This window comes from Eufriesea mexicana, unplaced genomic scaffold (genome assembly GCF_001483705.2).
Source record: "Eufriesea mexicana isolate 0111107269 unplaced genomic scaffold, ASM148370v2 scaffold1767, whole genome shotgun sequence".
Classification (NCBI taxonomy): domain Eukaryota; kingdom Metazoa; phylum Arthropoda; class Insecta; order Hymenoptera; family Apidae; genus Eufriesea; species Eufriesea mexicana.
Window position 1 is genome coordinate 423,560 of NW_016909873.1, and position 18,608 is coordinate 442,167.

Consider the following 18,608-nt stretch of genomic DNA (forward strand, 5'->3'; position numbering starts at 1 on the left):
AGATATATGCTAATACTTTATAATTTTCTTCTATTTTTTTCATATCTTTGCTTGGTATTTATTTCGTTATATTTATTAACTAGCAGTATTAGATATAAAATTGATTAAACTATTGAATTTCCAAATCATTTTCATTAAATTTCAACATACGTATTTGAAAATAATCAAAAATAACTTTTATTTTCAATTATTTAGACAAAATTACTTTTTATACTAACTTTTATTCCATTTTCACACTGTCATAAATATATATTTTATACTATTCATTTCCTCAATTTAAAATGAAAGATTTACGAATATATATCGAGTTTCAAAACTATATTTAATGTTTTTCTTGCTGATGAAAAAACGTAAATATGTGTTCCTTGTACATTATGTATGCATGTCTTCTTTTTTTTTCATTTTCTCCTTCCCTATCCCCCCCCCCCTCTCATCAACTTCTTATTTATAAAGATAAGTTGTACATAATTTTGAATTACAAAATAAATTGAAAGATTTAATCGTTCTCGTAAAATGTGTATCTTTAAACTCATAAATCACACGCTACTAGCGTTAAATAATGCGATTCGTGTATGATATTCCTGTTACTAACTACTTATTGATGACGAGTCTTATTTTGTCGTTGAGTATCAGTACTTTTAAGCGACACAAATTGAACGTACGTCCGAATAGATTGAAATGAACTTATTTTTTTCTCTTTTTATTAAACTTCATCGCGCAATATCCACTATCAGAATAACTTCATTTTCTATCATGCGCGCAACAATTAATGTAAGTAATTAGTATCTATGTGTTTTTATATAGCGCGTTTCATAACGCCTTGGACGTATGTATTGTTCGTTTTACATAACGAACACTTAAACGTCTACGAAACCTCTCACTAGCTGTTCCGCTGTAACAAATTTAACAGTTTCGACGAACGATTGATGGAATTTATTATGGTACGTTTTGCTAGATCCCCTTGGTTATAGTTGAATCCATAAGATGGATATATTTCTTTTCAACATACTTCGACATAATCTTATACTGCTTTCCTTCAGGTACCTCCTTCGCGTAATGACTTTTGTTGTTCTAAAAGGCGCTCCAAGGGAGATGGTCCAGGTCCAAACCATAAAGATTGTTGATTAAGCCGAGTTTTTGTTTGATCTTGAGTAGACATGTTACAGCTTTGTGTATTAGATCCCCAAGTATTATTGCTACTAAACAGAGAGTAAGTGTTTCCTGTGCTAATTGATTGATTTGATTTCATATCTACCTGTAAGCACAATTATGAAAATTTCTATAATAGAATTTATATACATACAAATGTATGCATTATACACAAGGAAGGGCGAAAAATGAGTAAAAGAAGAAGGGAAAAAATAAGGATGAAATAGGATACATAATAATAATAAAAGAGAAAATAATAGAGATACATAGAGACAGCCAGATAGAGAGAGATGGAAAGAGAAAAGTTTTATTTTATGCTCAAATTCAAATATAATACATACCTCTACAGGTCTAGAACTGTCGCAAATTCCGACACCAAAATGCTTGGTGTGTTGAGAATCTGATGGATAACTATTTGCTGTTCGCAATGGAATTTGTGATATTATGTTTCCAGAATTAGAAGAATCTTCCCAATTATGATAGTTTTCCATAACAGAATTATCTTCATTATGCAATTTCATGGCTCTACTAGCTGAACCCCAACAAGGTACAGACAGCTGTGAATGTTGAGTGTCTTTCCACAAATTAAAATTTGTGGTTTCATAGTTTTGAAAAAGTGGATAATTAGTTGTGGACTGAGACTGACTTTTTGACATTCGTACATGATTGGGTAATGAAAATTCCAAAACATCCAAATTCTTATTATAAACAGATGATGATACTTGTTTCTGTGGTATTTGACCAAAAGTATTTTGATTAAAATCATTCTGATTAAAATTAAACTGAAAATTTGGTGTAGTTGTCGGATTTAGCGAATTACATGGCACATTTGATACATTTGGTACCACAGGCGTAACTTGATGAAGTTTTTTTTGATATGTATTTAATGTTGACAAAGTAGAAACATTTGCAATGGTTGAGCTAGTTAAAGTACCTTGATTATGCAAAGATATTGTACTTGGTCTAACATTAGTTTTCATAACATTTTGTTGTTGCACAGCCAAACTATGGTTTTGTTGAATATTCAAACTACGATTTTGCGGGAGACCAACATTTCCAGTTGGTTGCGAGTTAATATTTTGTGAAGCATTTGGTATAACGTTATTTGGCTGAGCTGAAGTCAAAATTCCAAGATTTTGATGTAATAATGTATTCTGAGGTATGTTATGAGTCTGCGTTCTCTGATGCATAGACCTACTTTGATTGGTTGTATGTTGTAAATTTATACTCTGGGATTGTATGGATTGTTGCGTTGAATTTGTAAAATGTCCTTGAATCGGATAATTTGATAGGTTTCCGACATGATTTGTAACGTAATTTTTCGTAAATTGTGGATTTTGTACATTAAACGTTGAATTTTGGTAACAAATAGTTCCTACATATTGAGATATTCCAGACATTGGGGTTAAAATTCCAGTCGTTTGCTGTTCTTTTGCTGGTAGATGGTTAATTTGAGAGGACTGTGAAACAGTATGTTGTAATTTCACGGTTTTCACGTGATTTTGAGCAGGAACGATTTGACTTTGCACAGTAGTTGTAGCAGAAGGCATCAACGGCAATCGATTTTGAACGGTGATCGATGTACCTGTAGTGGGGTTTGAAACATTGTTCAACTTTGATATTTCTCCGACAATTGGTATATTTTTATTTCCATTTGGAGTGATACCTTTTGTTGGACTCACCGACGTTCCACCCATTTTAGCCTTTTTCTCATTTTCCTCTTCTATACTTAATGGAGATACATTCTTAAACGTAACTTGCTTTTGTTCAGTTTCCGCACGGCGCATTATAGTTTGCATTGCTATATTTTGCCTCGGTTTTCTAGTTGTAGGCTGTGCATTAGTTTCAAAAGTACTAGATTCCATAGTAATCGAAGCTGTATCTTTACTTCGTTCCAATGAACCTTGAGGTTTTAATATACCTATTCTTTTGTCTAAAGCATGTTCTAAAATATCAACATCTGTGGAACCTTTACTACTAGCAGACTCTGAAAGGACTGGACTAGTTGACACAGCGGACTGTCTTCCTCTATTTAAACTGAGTTCTTCCAATTCTTTCATCAATTCATTACTCAATCCATTTCCTTCACTTATAGACGTGAACAGGTTATCACCTTTTTCGTCCCCTAATGTAATAGCAATTAATGCAGTTCCATTGATTCTGTATTGCGCTAAGAAATGACCTAAACGGAGAATACGCACTGCGCGTAATTTATTGGAAGCTTCGATATTATCTTCTAAATCGGTACTCGTAAATTTTAAACATTCAAAACTTTTCTCCAATGGTAAAAATCCTTGTAGATCACGATCCTCTGGCAGTGGTACTTTAATATATTGATCATACGCAAAATCGACCACGCAATTTTGCAAGGCGTTCAACAGTACGCATAAGCTGGGCCAAATTTGAAGTCTCGATGTAAAAGCTAGTTCTTCCAAAACTGTGGGTTTCGTATGAATCCAGTCAAGGCACAGTTTTATAGAAGGCAAAGCAAAATACTCAATAATAGAATTTTTGATTGTATAGACAGGTAACAATAAAGCAGATAGGCTTCCAGCTATGAGATCCAAAATACAATCACGAGCAACTTTTTCCTCAGATGTTAATTGTTCTTGTTTTAATGGTTCAGTATTACCCATAATAACACTCGTTGTATGTTCCAAGGCATATAAATTAATTACAAACATTTGAACAAGCATCCAAGAGCTAAAACTTTCTGTTGCAACCAAGGCTGTTAATGTTTCAGTTAATAGCTTTGCATATGTAGAAGCAATCTTCAAATCGCCAAGATTATGAATAACGCCATGAAGCTTTAAAAAAACTGCTATATACTCTTGAGAAGTTAATTTCGTTTTCCCATCTATATTAAACGACGTATCATTTAAAGCGGAAGATAATGTTTTTGCCAAATTCGTTGTGGCAACAGGAAAAGGATGTTTTACAGCGACAGAGCGAGTGTAATGAAACACAGTTCCTAATTTGTTACCACGTGATGCTTCAAGAAGGGCTAACTGATTGTATGGTTGTCCACTGGATGGTGATAATGATACTGCATGCCTGTAGAACAATTCCGCCTGTTTACTCTCGTTTCTATAACGAGCAATGTCTCCTAAATGCACAAGACAATACTGGCATGCATAAAAACATGAAGATTTATGAGGCACTGATAACTTTTCAATAGCTTTCCATGGCGATGTACATCCATAAATGTAACCTTTCCTAAAACGGGTAGGGCATCTATAAAATTTACATCTAAAGAATGCTCTGTAGATTACACTGTGAACTTATAACAGAATAAAAAGCATTTGATAATCTATATTATTCAATTACCTTCTAAATGGTAAATCTAAATCAAATGCAGTACAAATTTCTTGCAGTAATGTCAAATAAAAACCACTAGCAGCTTCTAAACACCAACTGAGTAAAGCTTGAGATTCGCCACGTTTTGGATTTTTCCGATCTTTCGCTTGAGATTGCAAAGTTGCTATATAATTTTTAAATCCAAGGTTCCAAAGTTCTTGTTCAACTTTCCTATCCAGAGCATATTCCAAATCTAATATCAGAACTTGTTGATATATCTTCTGTAGCTGTTGCTGGCATACCCATGCATCACTATCATTTAAAAGATCTCTGCAACGTTGTACTTTGTCTTTCAAAGGCTCTGCTTTCCTAATAAATAAGTAACCAAATGGATTATTAATAAACATTACATATAAATATCTTTCACTACCATAAATACCATTCATCTTTAACTTACTTTAAAGCTTGTACAGCTGCGTTTAGGCCCATATTCTATGCACCTTGAATTTCTGTTATAAAATGTTTTATCTATATAATGAAAGAAGTACATATTATTACTTTATTCAAAACATGCAATATATTACACTTGATAATTATGTGCATGAGTGCGCGCGCGCACGCGTGTATAGGTAAATACGTTGATATTATTACATATAGATAATGCATAAATATGCACTCCATAGGCACAGAAACGCGCGCGCATACACCTTCGTAAGAACACACACGCACGCACGCACGCACGCGCGCGCGCGCGCACACACACACACACACACACACACACACACACTAACTTAATATGCGATGCATTAAATAATATTGTGTATGATGAAAGGTGCTGAACAAAAAGATACTGACCAACAATTCACATATCAATTAAATTTATAACGATGTCAATTATACACAATGAAACGATTACTCATGAACTTTCAGATTGTAATTTTTGTTTCGAATTATTACAGGTATAAAATTGCCAAATAAATAAACATTTAGAATAAAACATTGACCGTTAAAGCTTTGTTAAAATACAATACCAGTTAGCATTGTACACAACATAATTTACTTGATAAACGAAAGTCAATATATGCATGTTATAACTAAAGAGATAGGTTAACTACACTTTAAGGATGATATGAATAACAGAAGGGTCATAAACAATGATATTAATTTTCATTCTTAAAACTAAAACTTACATAAACTGAAAATTAATGAAAAACCCATTGAAAAATAAAAAGAATACTTACTTTCACATATTTAAATTAAAGTTAAGTTGCACCGCATTACTGATATGTACTTCGCTTTAATGAAAAACTACACCGCCCTCGCGTTAAACATTTACATTACTTTCAGTCAATACATTAAAATTTTCCATGAGTGTAAACAAAATCCGTAAAAATGCATAATCAGACTACATACAAATCTTTAATATAAAACTTGTATGCAACGACAAAATTTTTAATATTCCTATGCCATAGTCTTCTCGATATAAGAAATAAAAGATTCCACGATCACACGGTTTGAAATGTCAGGTTAGAAGAAGGGTACTGCTAGTTTCCTGAATCAAATCTATTGAAAATGTTAACATTCGCCTTTATAAAAATTTATATGCGCCTTCAACAAAATCATAGTATAGTGAATAAATACCGGTCGTTTTCATTAGTATGTACATTTTTTATGTTATCTATAATATTTTTCACGGAATTTAATAACTCAATTTCACTGGGTTTTATCAAATACATGTAGAAATGATTAATCTGTACTATGTTAACAATAATATAACATTATGCAGATATCAATTTTTATGATGAAACATTGACTTCAATATTTCATTTTTTCCTAATTTTATTTAATGTTGTAATAATTATTTATTGTTTTGGTTTAGAGTCATTTTGCTTCTTTCGACGAACGAAAAAGGAAAGAAATTGAAATAAAACAAAAAGAATTAATGGCGCGTGGTCTTCCGAAATCGAAACCTTTGAAAGGTGTTAAACAAATCATCGTCGTTGCATCCGGGAAAGGTGGAGTTGGCAAATCTACGATAGCTGTAAATTTATCGACTGCTTTAAAAACTCTCGAATCACAGAAATCTGTCGGTTTACTCGATGCTGATGTATTTGGGCCATCCATACCATTGATGATGAACATACAACAGTCTCCCGCAATTAATGACGCAAATTTCATAGAACCCCTTATAAATTATGGTGTAAAATGGTGAGACAATATTATCACATATATTTATATCTCTGTCAACATTTTCTAAATTTTGAATTTTTTTTTTCATATGTAGTATGTCAATGGGTTTTCTAATCGATGATAAATCTCCTGTAATTTGGAGAGGATTGATGGTAATGAATGCTATTGATAAATTATTACATCAAGTTGCATGGGAACCGTTGGATTATCTTATCATAGATACTCCACCTGGAACAGGGGACACACATCTTTCGATCATACAAAATCTCCCAATTGCTGGTGCATTATTGATAACTACACCTCAAAAGGCAGCCTTAGAAGTAACAAGAAGGGGAGCCAACATGTTCAAGCGATTAAACATTCCAATTATTGGAATTGTAGAAAACATGAGCAATGTCATATGCCCAAAATGTAACAATAAAATAAGTCTTTACAATGGTGGAACACAAATGATTGCTAAAGAACTTGGTATTAAATTTATAAACATATATACATATTAATATAACATGTCAGCTGTTTTCATCTTTTTTTAGGTATACAAATTTTACAAACTATTCCCTTGTCAGAGAATATTGCGAACAGTTGTGATACTGGTAAACCAATTGTATTATCTGCACCAAAGAGTATTCAGGCTGATGCATATAAATATTTGGCCAAACATGTAATCTTATATTTAGCTAAACAACTATTTTAGCTAAACAAAATATTTTTAGATGTACTGTTTTGATTATAATTTTTTATTTATAGAAAATTTATTGCAAACATTGTTATTTTAACAAACATTACAAAGATTTACAAAATGGTAAAAAAATGATGCAGAAGATCTTTAAACCAAAATATTCTTATTCCTTTGTGTCATTATCATTATCATAATAATAACAGCAGCAGCAGCAGCAGCAGCAACAACAACAACAACAACAACAATAAAAACAACAACAACAATCCCATCATCATCATCATCATCAACATTATCATGACCATTACCACCATCCCCTCCCTTTCTTTTTTCACATCTTATCCCCTCTATCGATTCAAATTATTTCTATTAATTCTACATACAAATTTATTCTGCATATTTTGTATATAATTTTATTTATTATCTTAAATACTGTAAGAACACAATATTCTATATTTCTTTATGGTATGAAATTATAAATATATAATTATGATTTGGTGATATTAAAAATAAACACGTGTTTAAATATTGTCTGATAAATGTTGGACTAACCTCATATATATACACATACACATACACACAGATTTTTATATCATCTGTATAAAAAACTATTAATCACATAATTATTATCTTTTATTTCAATTTTGCTATTTTCTTTGTGATTAAACACTTGACTCTTTAAACCAGTTTGTAAAGTGAGTACAAAATGAATAATAAAAGACTTATCAGCATTCATTCTGATACAAATACTGAGATTTATGACATTCCAATAAACGTATTAATTCGGCCTATTGCTTCGACTATCGACGAAAATAAGGTTCAAAGTTTAATAGATACACTAAATAATCCTGAAACAGAATTATTGGTACCACCTATTGATGTTTTATGGATTAAAGGAAGTGAAGGTAATAACAGGAATATGTTTTCTTTTCTTATCCTTTTATTCATGATATATCTAATAAACAAAACAGGTTCTTTTAGTGCAATATAACTGTACCTTCTTTTATTTTAGGTGGTAATTATTATTACTCCTTTGGTGGATGTCATCGATATACAGCTCATAAAAGACTTGGAAAATTTTTTATAAAAGCCAAATTAATACGATCTACGATAACAGACTTAAAATCTTATTTAGGTGGTTCTACACCAAACTTAAAATAATCATGTTTGTATGTATCATTCCTAAACTTTATATGTGTATATGTACAAAAAATAGAGCTAGGTTAATGATTTACTTGTTAATGGTTTGTTTATATTTGACTAATTTGTGATGTAATAAATTTTGAAGTCAATCTTTATTTAAAACCTTTTTTACTTTTTTCGGATTGTAGATACATATGTGTAAAATTTTTACATTTGGATCATATTTCTAGAAAATTAGCCATTAAATCTGGATATGAGCCCCTTTCATAAAATTAAAAAATCAAAATATGTATAATAATCCTGTATAAAGTTATTATCATGAGACGTTTACTTGTGCATCTGTAATCAGATTAGATAATTTTTTATATTCATATGAAATACATATTATACATATAGTTTTTCTTTTTCAGACACATAAGACACATAAGATTAAATATATTTAAATTCTTACTCAAATGCTTGCTTGAATTTTCAAAGCTCTTTATGTTAAATTTAACTTTTCCTAACACAATTTGCTATGTGATATATGATTTTTAAAATAAATATGTAAAATATACTACTTTTTTTGCCTTAATCATAATTAAAAATATAAAATACATTTACTTACTTAGTGGATGAATTGCATCTAACATTACTTTTTATTGTATTGTCACAAAAAGCAAACTCTGAATATCATCACTACTTAGCAATTTTCTTTCTTTTTTTGGGAAGTTGCCAACTTCACACGGGAACCTGTTTTTCTCAAATCCTTCAACAGTTCAGTTTTCATCTCTTCTACATCAAATTCAGTTGCAAATTTTTGTTTTAATATATAACCAGTTGTCTTATTGTAATTTTTATTGTTTTTGTCAATGTATATATCTTTCAAATTTTTTTGACGGAACATTTTGTGATTAGCTTCTTTGATAAAATATGGTTTGTAATTCTTAGTTATATCTGCTGTTAATGTGTCTGATACATTTTCTGGTTGGTTTGTATGACTTTCAGACCTATTAGTACTTTTTAAATGATTAGATATAATTGATTGTTGTAAATGCAACAACTGGGTATTGGTAACCTCACAATCAATTTGCATCATAGTTATATGATTTGCTGGTGTTGAAAACGTTTCTAAACAAAAATTTCGAAATCATTGAGTAAACAAATTTTTCTCTTTATTTCATACTATATATGAATTAAATGGAAAACTTTTACCATTCATAGGGAGAGCAGGAAGAACTAATGACATTCTTGGTCTCCCTGTACTATTTTTCCTTGAAGCAGGTAAAAGTAAATGTTCGCCACTAAACCAAACCACATAAAAGGTATCATCTCTCCTACCTAGAGCTTCAAACAAAGAAGCATGTTCCTTTACTATTGGAGAAAAAACTTCCACTGCATTCGATATCGATGTACCATTTGTCTTTCGGTGTATTTCAGATTTATTTTTTTCTGATAAGTTGCGTTTACGTTTAATTTTCGTTTGCATTGCACGAGGCAGTGACAGAAACTCTCCTATAAGCTTTGCATCTAATTTTGCCTTTTTTAATGTAGTCCAATTATCTTGATTTGATTTTCCACCGATCCATCGTCTCAATTCGTAATCTAATCGAATTGATTCGCTCTGATTAATGTGCATTGGGCACATAGGCTGTGACATCGATATATTTTTACGAAAATTATCTTCATCTTCCTCTTGAGCTTGATCTTTAGATGACCAAAGCAATGTTCTCCCATGCCTTGTATACTGCTCGTTAATTGGAACATCAGTAGATAACATATCTAATCGACTACTTTGCGAAAATATATCCCTAAAAGAAATTTTCATTTTGCAGGTTTATTTAAATCTACAAACTTAAATTAAATTCTATATTACAAATGTTTAACCTTGAGTGATTCTAATAGACAAATAATAATATTATAATAAACTTACTTAAAACCATTAATATTTAAGGATACCATAAAAACCATACCCAAAAGAATAGCAACATTCTTTTTATTTGCATTGAAATTCATATTTTTAAGTTTTTTATTCTTATTTGTATCCTCCAATAGCGAAAGCTTCTGTTTCAAGTTTGTATTTTCCTGATATAGACATAATTTTAACCATAATCAGTAAAGAATACAATATATAAATAAACTAATATATATCCAAATTTTATACAGATTTTACCATTTTCAATTGTTTATTTTCTTGCTGTAATTCATATATTTGTTTTTCTAATGAAGATACATATTCCTTTTTCTTTTTACGAGATAGACAAGCTGATTCTCTATTTTTTATCATTCTTTGTTGCCTTTTTAACGCTTTTATTTCGCATTCTTGTCGTCGTCCAGATAAATTAACATCTTGCAGTTCATTCTTTATAATAATCGGGGTATAACTTGAATTCTCCGCTTTAATAATTATTGGTCTACAAGTAGCCGAATCGTTTTTTACAACTATAGAGGCACATCCAGCTGCTTTGTTCTTAAGAACTAAGGGTGTGTCATTCATATCAGCTGTTTGATCTTTTTCTGATGTACATATATTAGAGATATTATCTATTGCTTTCACATAATTTTCTTGCGGTAGTTGAACTGTATTTGTTTCTGTTTTTATTTGCACTGATGGAAGCTGTACTGATGTTTGAATTTTATTATTCATATTAGTTGGTATAAAATGAGTCATGAAAGGATATGATAAAGAATTCTCCTTAATTTTTTGTGTAAGTGCAACAAAATTTTGCGTACTCAAAAATATAGCATTTTGAGGCTGTTCTGGAAAATATGAAGTATATAAAAACATAATATATGATTTTTGCAACTACACATCAAAAATAAAATTAACTGAAACATCTTATTGCTTTACCATTAGTGACAAGTTGAATGTTATTTTTTGGTTGAACTCGGACACGTTTAGCAGAATTTGCTTTAGAGAAAGTAAATTTTGTTTGTTTTGTACCTTGAGGTTTAAGAGGCATATATTTCATTTGATTTGCAATAGTTACTTTTGAAATTGGTTGTGGAGATATAGGTGGGGTAACACTTTGGAGAGGAGAGATAGGTGGTGTTTCCAAACTTGTCTACAACAAATTAACATGCAAAGTATGTAGATATTGAAGTTGTAATTAATTTTGGGAAACATCATAACTATACCTTAAAATCATGAAAGGAAGCAATAGAATTTGTCTTAATTTGTGAATTTAGTTTATCGGATTCACAATTATTTGTTGTAGGAGACAAAGGCAACTGCATATAAGGACTTGCTGGTTCCAGTTTAATTTCCATTTTTACATTATTAGTAACATCTAAATCTGTAATATGATATATTAGTGTCTATACTTTTATGACTAACAATAAGCAATAAGTTATTAAAAAAAGGAAACGATGTACAAAATACCTGAATTTTGTTGTAGAACATTTATATCAAATGTTTCGAAATTATTTGATGATTCCCCTGTACATATATCTTTTGTGATTTGATTATCAATATCATTATCTACCTTTTGAGGTATTTCACTTTCGAAAAATAAAGGAATACCTAGTTCAGAACTTAAAGTTTGAAATAAATCATCTGAAAGAAGTAAACAATTACAGTTTTTAAATATATTCAATACCTGAATGATAAAATGATAAAAGGTGAAAAAATTTTATATGATTACAAATATTAACTATTTGTAATCATATATATATATTATTAAACATAATATTTTAAAACGATTATACTATATTTTTATTAATAAGAATGAAATCAATTGCTGTAGGAAATATGACAGTTACAATTATAACAAACATGAGTGAAGCTAAAAAGAATTTTACACACCCATAGCTCCGAAGTCCGAAAACGTTTGAAATTCAGATGTGGTAGAACCATTCCACTGTGAATCTTGATTTATCAACATAGTTTATTAAATTTAAAACCTTATTTTGCTTAAACAAAAATATTAATAACCTATAAAATCACAAATAATAAAATCAACATTAATACTTTTTTATTTTGAATATCGTTTTGCCGGCATTAAATTAGATAAACAGCAACCAACAAGTAGATACTATGAATAATTTTGACTCACAAAAGCACATGTCAATGTCTACAAAAGAATAATCGCATTGACTTTAATACAATGATAACAATAGTGACGTATTCAATATAAATATAATACAAATGTAATGATCACAACGTATTTGTATACGAATACTATTGCTGTCGCCATTGCTATCGCGTTTGACACTCGATGAGATATGATCTATTGCAAGATGGCACTGTTGTCGTTAAAATGATAATTCTTCATGCATTATTGTAATTAGGTGTGTAAATGAAACTTTATAACAATAAACAATAAATCTGTGCAAATAAAAATGTCAAATGTTTAATATTTCATTCGGTATATCCATATTTGTTAACAATGTTTAAATAATAACTTTTTTATGCTACAGGAAAACGTTTAATCTGTATATGTATTTATTTATTTATTTATATGTATACATACATACATACAATGTATGCACATGTGTATAATTATTTTATTCTATTTTGCTTTAGCAAATGATTTCTCAAAGCAATTTGTTTTTCCTTAAAGGAGCGTTTTACTTTTCCTTTTACTTTATGTTTTAACATTTGGAATGTTTTAGTTTTCTTTTTTTCACGATTTGTTTTACTACAAAGTGGATTCTGTCGTCTATCTTTGTAACCGAATCTTTCCCTTTCCTTTTGTCCTTTCTGTAAGAAAACAAACGATAATAATAATTATATAAATCAACAAAAAAGTACATTTTTTTATCTCTTACTTTTCACTTTGCTCAAATTGTATTTTAAATATTTGTTTATCGTAATATTATTTATACTTAATTAATTCTACTTATAAGTTATAATGGTAGTGTTTAATAATAATAATAATAATAATAACAATAACAGTAACAGTAACAGTAATAGTAATAGCAATAGTGATTTGCCTTATAGCACTATAGCAAATATAGCAATATCATAATGGCAATAACAATAGCAATGCGTAGTAACAATACTAATAACCATGACAATGATAATAATGAAGCTTTTAACAGTTTGTAACAAGACTAATGCTAACCTTTACTGATTCAATGCGAGTTTGCTTGTCATGTTTTCGTTTTTTATATATATTTTCAATATCTGTCAATTTGACAAAATCTTCACGTTCATTATCGTTAGGGTGAGATCTTTTTAAGCCGGTCTTAGCATATGTTATTTGTTGTTTTGCCAATGCTGCATTTATTTTTACGAAGTCTTCGTCATTTAATAATCGTCCAATAGATACCAAAGTTGCCTTTTTCTTTTTCTCTTCAGTAATTATCTTCTTTTCTATTAATTTTATAGTTTCTTGTTTTTTCAGTTTTAATCGTTTTTTTTCAAGGCTTAACAATGGGCCATATATCATTCCTTGATTTTGATTTATGACATTATTAATTTCTGTATTGATATTATTTTTTTTAGATTTAACATCTTCATTTGTAACACTATTTTCATATATTTTAATGTCTATTTCTCCACTTTTATTCATTTCAGTAACATCATTACTTTTATTCTGCACAGACTCAATACTACATAGCTCTAAAATTTTATTATCATTATCCATCTCTTCTTCCTTCTCCACCATTTTCTCCTTTTCTGTTTTTTCATCGACATTATCATCGTCACCATCATGTTTGTTATTGTCATCATCATGTTTATCATCGTCGTCGTTGTCAACACGATTTCCATCATTTAAAACATTTACATCAATCCATTCATTGTCACTATCCTATAATCATAGTTTTATCAATAAAATATTTTTTATTAAAATAATTATAAATAAGCATAAATAATAACTATTCACAGTATGTTCACGTACTTACGTCATTTTTAACATTAACATTTGAAATTTTTTGGACAGTATCAAATTTATTATCAAGCAAAACTTCAGCTCCTGGTATAAAATCATTAGCGCAAATTTGACCATATTTTGGAATTTTAGAATTAATGATTACTTCCGTAGGACGTCCTCTATCCTTTTTATGTAACAAATCAGGTATCAGATTCCTGAACAGCGTAATTAAAGAACGTGCAGCCATCATTACACTTCGTTCTTTGTAATACTTATAGCGTACTAAATCCTGCAGTAAATCTGCATTCATAACTAAAGGACATCGTGTACATATTTCTCTGATAGCATTCAATCTATATTTAAAATAACTTTACATTAATTGAAATAAGTTTATTTTTGAGAAACATTCAATAGACGTAAATATATATATATATATATACCCAATAGCCATAACATCTGCAGAATTTCGTTCTGTTACAAAATTATTTGCTAATATCTTTACAGTTGGTTCCAATGTATCAGGTGGTACAAGTTCATGACAAGCTTGGGCAATAAATTGTAGAAGTTTTGTTACATCTGAAATCATTAAAAATAAAATATCATCACATTTTATTCATTTTAGTAATAATTTTGCTATAATAAAAAATTACCTCTTTGATGTGGTTGTAAAAATCTTTGTAGATAAGGATAAAAATTTAATAGAAATAAATTATGCAAACCGATAAGTCTTGAAATCACATCCAATGTTATAAGTTTAATTTCAAATCTATCATTATTTTTTTCCAGCTGTTTAAATAATTTTTCTGCAAAACCCTGTGGGTCATGAATTAAATGTAATGCTGAGAAATTAAAACTTGGTGCTTTCATCATTTTCTTCTTAGACTTCTAAAACATTTCAAATTTAAATATGTACACATAAATGTGTACATAAAATATATACATAAAATTTATCAAACATTAACGACTTACCGCTAACAACTGTTTTGCTTTCACTAATTGCTTCTCGCGTTTTTTCGTTTTCTTATTCACTTTATTAGCCATCATGATTTCCTTAATATTTGGTTCACTATCGCTATCACTCTCTTCATTTTCCTGTTCCTTTATGTCTGTACCCAAAAAGAATTTCAAGCAAGCAACCATAACTTTGGTTGATTTAGTGAAACATCCTGTTGCCAAAACATTTACAGTTTTCGCATCATTCCAAATACCTTTATTATACAATTCTATCATTATATTTGCCGACATTCTTGCAGTTCTGACATTAGAATCTTTTAACATTGAAAACATAAAGTTTTGTAGAGTCATATTAATTTTTGCATTCTTTTGCTTTGCATTCACATTCTTAATATCAGTAATAATATGCGTTTTCAAAAACAGCCTTAAATTTTTATCTTGACATCTTAAAAGTTTAAAAAAGAAACTTAAAAGTATAGTGGATTCTAAAAGAGATTTGTTACGTAGTTGAATTAAAGCTTTACAAAATGTCTGCAACAAACATACAGATTTTACTTGGTTATAGAATAATAAAATTTGATTTAGTCTTTATTTAGTAGTATTTTGCACTTACTAATCGCATATCATTATCAAGTACTGTATTATATGTTTGCAGTACATCAATGATTTCTTGAGGAAATGATTCTAATGTACTTGGATAACAATGGGCCACCTATATTAAAACGAAAGAGTTATATAAATTGTATATTTAATCTAAGCAATGTCATTTTATAATTAAATAAGATTATAATAATATTTTAACTATAACTAATCTATTTACATAAGGAAAATAGTATGCTTATAAATTTTAATACTTTATTTTTTATAAAAAGTTAATGAATAAATACAAAATTAAATTAAATTTATAAAACAATCATATGGTTTCAATCAACGCATTTTCGCCTTAATGTATAAGATTATATAAATAGTTTTGTATGTTAAATCCAACAGTTTTAGCTATTACAAGTATAAAATCATAAGATACACAACACTTGAGCTTCGGTTCATTCAGATTATAATTTCCAACAATTGATAATAAACCAAGTTGGCACATAGATGGAATCTGTGCAAGTAAATTCGCATTTATATCAACCTTTTCATTGAGGATAGCACAGAAAATTGCAATCATTCTAGGTACTGGAAAATTGTAAGGTCCACAAGAGACGTCTAATATCATCTTCTTTTTGCCACTCAGTTTCTTTTTTTTCTTAAATTTTTGTTTCATGAAGAGATATTTGTCTTCCTTTATAGGATTATAAGAAGCAAGATATGACGCAATCAACATATATTTTGCATAATATGGTAATTCAAAACTTAATGCCAATCTTACTGTTGACTCAATATCCTTAGATAATTCATTATGTTTTGTGAAATTTTCAGAAGACACCCGCAAATATATAACTTCTAAATTTGCTTTAAAAGTAGCAGAAACATTTCTCCATAACAAAGCAGTGTCATTTTTTTTAAATTGATCAACTTTAATAGGTTCTATGTATTTAGAAAAATTTATTTTGGCCATATAATGAAGTTCATTGAGATCTCGACAGAATCGAAAAAATACAGAGAGAAATAAATTTAAATAATTTCTATAAAATGTATCTTCATAACCATATGGCCTAATTAAGAATAAAATTTCAATGAATTCATGTCGTGTATACTGTGAAAAATGAATTTTAAATGGCTCATATATACCTATTTTGACACGGAACTTTTCCCATATTACATCGCTCATAAATATTACACAAACATTAACTTTTGATAATTCTTTAAGTTTTGAAAATGCAGATAATAAATCAACATCAATATCACGCAGTCTATCACACTTATCAAGTACTATTATAATTGGACGAGTATCATTTGTAAAAACTTCTCTAAGACTTGTTATAAAATCAATAAAATTATCACACTTATATTGTGCTTGATTATTAGTTGAAAAATTATTAAAATGTAATGATAAATCACTTAGAATATAGTTAAATATATGTCTGTTATTCACATGTTCTATACAATTAATTATAGCTACATTATACTTTAAGTAGGAGAGCATGTTTTGTACTACTAGAGATTTTCCAGTACCTACATGACCATAAATAAATATGCTATGTGGCATTGGTTCATCGGAATAACCAATTAGAGAATACAATTGCATTATCATTTTCTTACGACATATAATCTTTCCCATTAAATATTCCAAATATTTTTCCATAATTACTATTTTTAAATGTTCCTCAATGATAAACAATTTTTTACAATATTACAACATAATAAATAAATGCTACTTTTCATGTACTTTGTTAATTATACCTGTAAAAAAAAATATTTTCTAATATTTGAGAGTCTTATAACATAAAAATGTTGAGAGAGTGTATACTTATCAGAATTAAAAATTTACATATTATAAAACTTACCTGTGCTAGAAAGATAACTACTTCATCAAGACTTTTATTGAATTTATTTGGTGTTAAACGAAATACTTCCAAAACAGATTTGTAGTGCTGATATTGCTGAAGAAACTATAAAAACATCCAAAAAGTGTATTGAATATATTAAATGAATATATTTAAAAAAACTTACTTCTTCTTTATAGGATTCTGAATCACGTTTGATTAGATTTTGTAATTGTGGAAGATTTTCTGGTAACTGATTATTATGCCTCACCATTTTTTCATCTAAATTAATAAATAAAGATAAGTTTAATGTTTTCAATGTGCTTGTGATGTTGAATAATAATTTTGTAAATTTATTTATTAAATTTTAATAAAAATACTAAAAAACGAAATCGAATATGCCATATGCCATTTTCTTTTCAGTTTTCTTTTTAGTCTTCATTTTTATCATGCACGTGTTTTGTATAACAGGATTAGTAAATTCTACATATTATTAAAAACTCATTAATATATAATATAAAATACAATTTATAATAAATAAAATATAAATTTATAATAAAATAAGGAAAAAATAAAGAAATGATGTTTTTATGTTATACTTACTGTTTAAATTTCTTAATACAGCCGTTACTTTATAATACTTCAATGCAATTCTCAAAGGATAGAAAATACTTTACAGTGCTACTTTTCAATTGACTTACAAAATGTACTCACTAAGGCTAACGTTTATATATAAAAATGAATTATAAATACTGAAAGAAAAATGAAAAAATATATCGATAATAACCAATATATTGCTATATCATAAAATATTCATTTGTGCGTTTCACTATACATATTAACTAGTGCAGATTAATCGTAAGCTTTACTAATAAATTTCAATTTTTAATAAATTTGACAATTTTTAAATTGTTTTATTTAATTATTTTTGTAAATATTTTCTTTTTTACATATAATATATAATCGAAGCTCTAC

At 28.7% G+C, this 18,608-nt stretch overlaps 6 protein-coding genes across 9 annotated transcripts in view; 1 reads left to right on the forward strand and 5 right to left on the reverse strand.

The window, feature by feature from the left end:
* Nucleotides 1-934: 934 nt before the first annotated feature.
* LOC108548775 (protein SMG7) lies at nucleotides 935-5,760 on the reverse strand. 3 transcript variants are annotated; one of them, XM_017901882.1, is made up of 6 exons: nucleotides 5,688-5,760; nucleotides 4,904-4,974; nucleotides 4,477-4,815; nucleotides 2,816-4,383; nucleotides 1,491-2,734; nucleotides 935-1,255 (listed from the first exon to the last, which is right to left on the reverse strand). In XM_017901882.1, the coding sequence occupies exons 2-6, from the start codon at nucleotides 4,933-4,935 to the stop codon at nucleotides 1,037-1,039; spliced, it is 3,402 nt and encodes a 1,133-aa protein (XP_017757371.1). In that variant the 5' UTR covers nucleotides 4,936-4,974; nucleotides 5,688-5,760; the 3' UTR covers nucleotides 935-1,036. The 3 variants fall into 3 exon arrangements, with proteins under 3 accessions (XP_017757371.1, XP_017757370.1, XP_017757369.1); XM_017901881.1 differs by having other exon boundaries at nucleotides 1,491-4,365; XM_017901880.1 differs by having other exon boundaries at nucleotides 1,491-4,383.
* Nucleotides 5,761-6,003: 243 nt separating this feature from the next.
* LOC108548776 (NUBP iron-sulfur cluster assembly factor, mitochondrial) lies at nucleotides 6,004-8,473 on the forward strand. Its single transcript, XM_017901884.1, is given in 6 exon segments — nucleotides 6,004-6,102; nucleotides 6,326-6,654; nucleotides 6,731-7,104; nucleotides 7,170-7,339; nucleotides 8,016-8,217; nucleotides 8,325-8,473. Coding segments are annotated over 6 exon segments (1,308 nt in total). The 5' UTR covers nucleotides 6,004-6,018.
* Nucleotides 8,474-8,712: 239 nt separating this feature from the next.
* On the reverse strand, nucleotides 8,713-12,340 carry Atf6 (bZIP_ATF6 domain-containing protein ATf6). The gene is made up of 9 exons (XM_017901812.1): nucleotides 12,240-12,340; nucleotides 11,817-11,990; nucleotides 11,573-11,730; nucleotides 11,286-11,499; nucleotides 10,608-11,194; nucleotides 10,368-10,519; nucleotides 9,650-10,245; nucleotides 9,063-9,565; nucleotides 8,713-8,794 (listed from the first exon to the last, which is right to left on the reverse strand). Exons 1-8 carry the CDS (start codon nucleotides 12,316-12,318, stop codon nucleotides 9,138-9,140), a joined length of 2,388 nt encoding a protein of 795 aa, XP_017757301.1. The 5' UTR covers nucleotides 12,319-12,340; the 3' UTR covers nucleotides 8,713-8,794; nucleotides 9,063-9,137.
* A 595-nt stretch (nucleotides 12,341-12,935) lies between these two features.
* Mys45A (SDA1 domain containing protein Mys45A) lies at nucleotides 12,936-18,333 on the reverse strand. Of its 2 annotated transcripts, XM_017901803.1 has the most exons (10): nucleotides 18,237-18,333; nucleotides 17,821-17,915; nucleotides 17,655-17,759; nucleotides 15,821-15,919; nucleotides 15,223-15,738; nucleotides 14,904-15,138; nucleotides 14,694-14,829; nucleotides 14,285-14,606; nucleotides 13,501-14,190; nucleotides 12,936-13,136 (listed from the first exon to the last, which is right to left on the reverse strand). In XM_017901803.1, the coding sequence occupies exons 2-10, from the start codon at nucleotides 17,905-17,907 to the stop codon at nucleotides 12,936-12,938; spliced, it is 2,391 nt and encodes a 796-aa protein (XP_017757292.1). In that variant the 5' UTR covers nucleotides 17,908-17,915; nucleotides 18,237-18,333. The 2 variants fall into 2 exon arrangements, with proteins under 2 accessions (XP_017757292.1, XP_017757293.1); XM_017901804.1 differs by lacking the exons at nucleotides 15,821-15,919; nucleotides 17,655-17,759; nucleotides 17,821-17,915; nucleotides 18,237-18,333 and having other exon boundaries at nucleotides 14,904-15,135; nucleotides 15,223-15,559.
* On the reverse strand, nucleotides 16,151-17,452 carry Orc5 (origin recognition complex subunit 5). The gene has a single exon (XM_017901805.1). The coding sequence runs from the start codon at nucleotides 17,450-17,452 to the stop codon at nucleotides 16,151-16,153; it is 1,302 nt and encodes a 433-aa protein (XP_017757294.1).
* Nucleotides 18,013-18,608, reverse strand: part of LOC108548701 (protein SDA1 homolog) — a 1,339-nt gene continuing 743 nt past the window's right edge. The window contains exons 4-5 of the mRNA XM_017901779.1: nucleotides 18,237-18,273; nucleotides 18,013-18,116 (exon numbers count right to left, since the gene is read on the reverse strand). Of these exons, the coding sequence (XP_017757268.1) occupies nucleotides 18,013-18,116; nucleotides 18,237-18,273 (141 nt within the window). The remainder of the gene's footprint in view (nucleotides 18,117-18,236; nucleotides 18,274-18,608) is intronic.

Coding starts and splice junctions, on each gene's coding strand:
- LOC108548775 (XM_017901880.1), bottom strand. CDS start 4,935: ATGGGCCTAAACGCAGCTGTACAAGCTTTAAA. Junction 4,816..4,903: donor GCAGCTGTACAAGCTTTAAA/GTAAGTTAAAGA, acceptor CTTATTTATTAG/GAAAGCAGAGCCTTTGAAAG. Junction 4,384..4,476: donor TTAGATTTACCATTTAGAAG/GTAATTGAATAA, acceptor TAAATTTTATAG/ATGCCCTACCCGTTTTAGGA.
- Atf6 (XM_017901812.1), bottom strand. CDS start 12,318: ATGTTGATAAATCAAGATTCACAGTGGAATGGTTCTACCACATCTGAA. Junction 11,731..11,816: donor TGTTCTACAACAAAATTCAG/GTATTTTGTACA, acceptor ATCATATTACAG/ATTTAGATGTTACTAATAAT. Junction 9,566..9,649: donor TCCTGCTCTCCCTATGAATG/GTAAAAGTTTTC, acceptor ATTTTTGTTTAG/AAACGTTTTCAACACCAGCA.
- Orc5 (XM_017901805.1), bottom strand. CDS start 17,452: ATGGAAAAATATTTGGAATATTTAATGGGAAAGATTATATGTCGTAAG.
- Mys45A (XM_017901803.1), bottom strand. CDS start 17,907: ATGGTGAGGCATAATAATCAGTTACCAGAAAATCTTCCACAATTACAA. Junction 14,191..14,284: donor ATGTTAATGTTAAAAATGAC/GTAAGTACGTGA, acceptor CTATGATTATAG/GATAGTGACAATGAATGGAT. Junction 13,137..13,500: donor CTCGCATTGAATCAGTAAAG/GTTAGCATTAGT, acceptor GTTTTCTTACAG/AAAGGACAAAAGGAAAGGGA.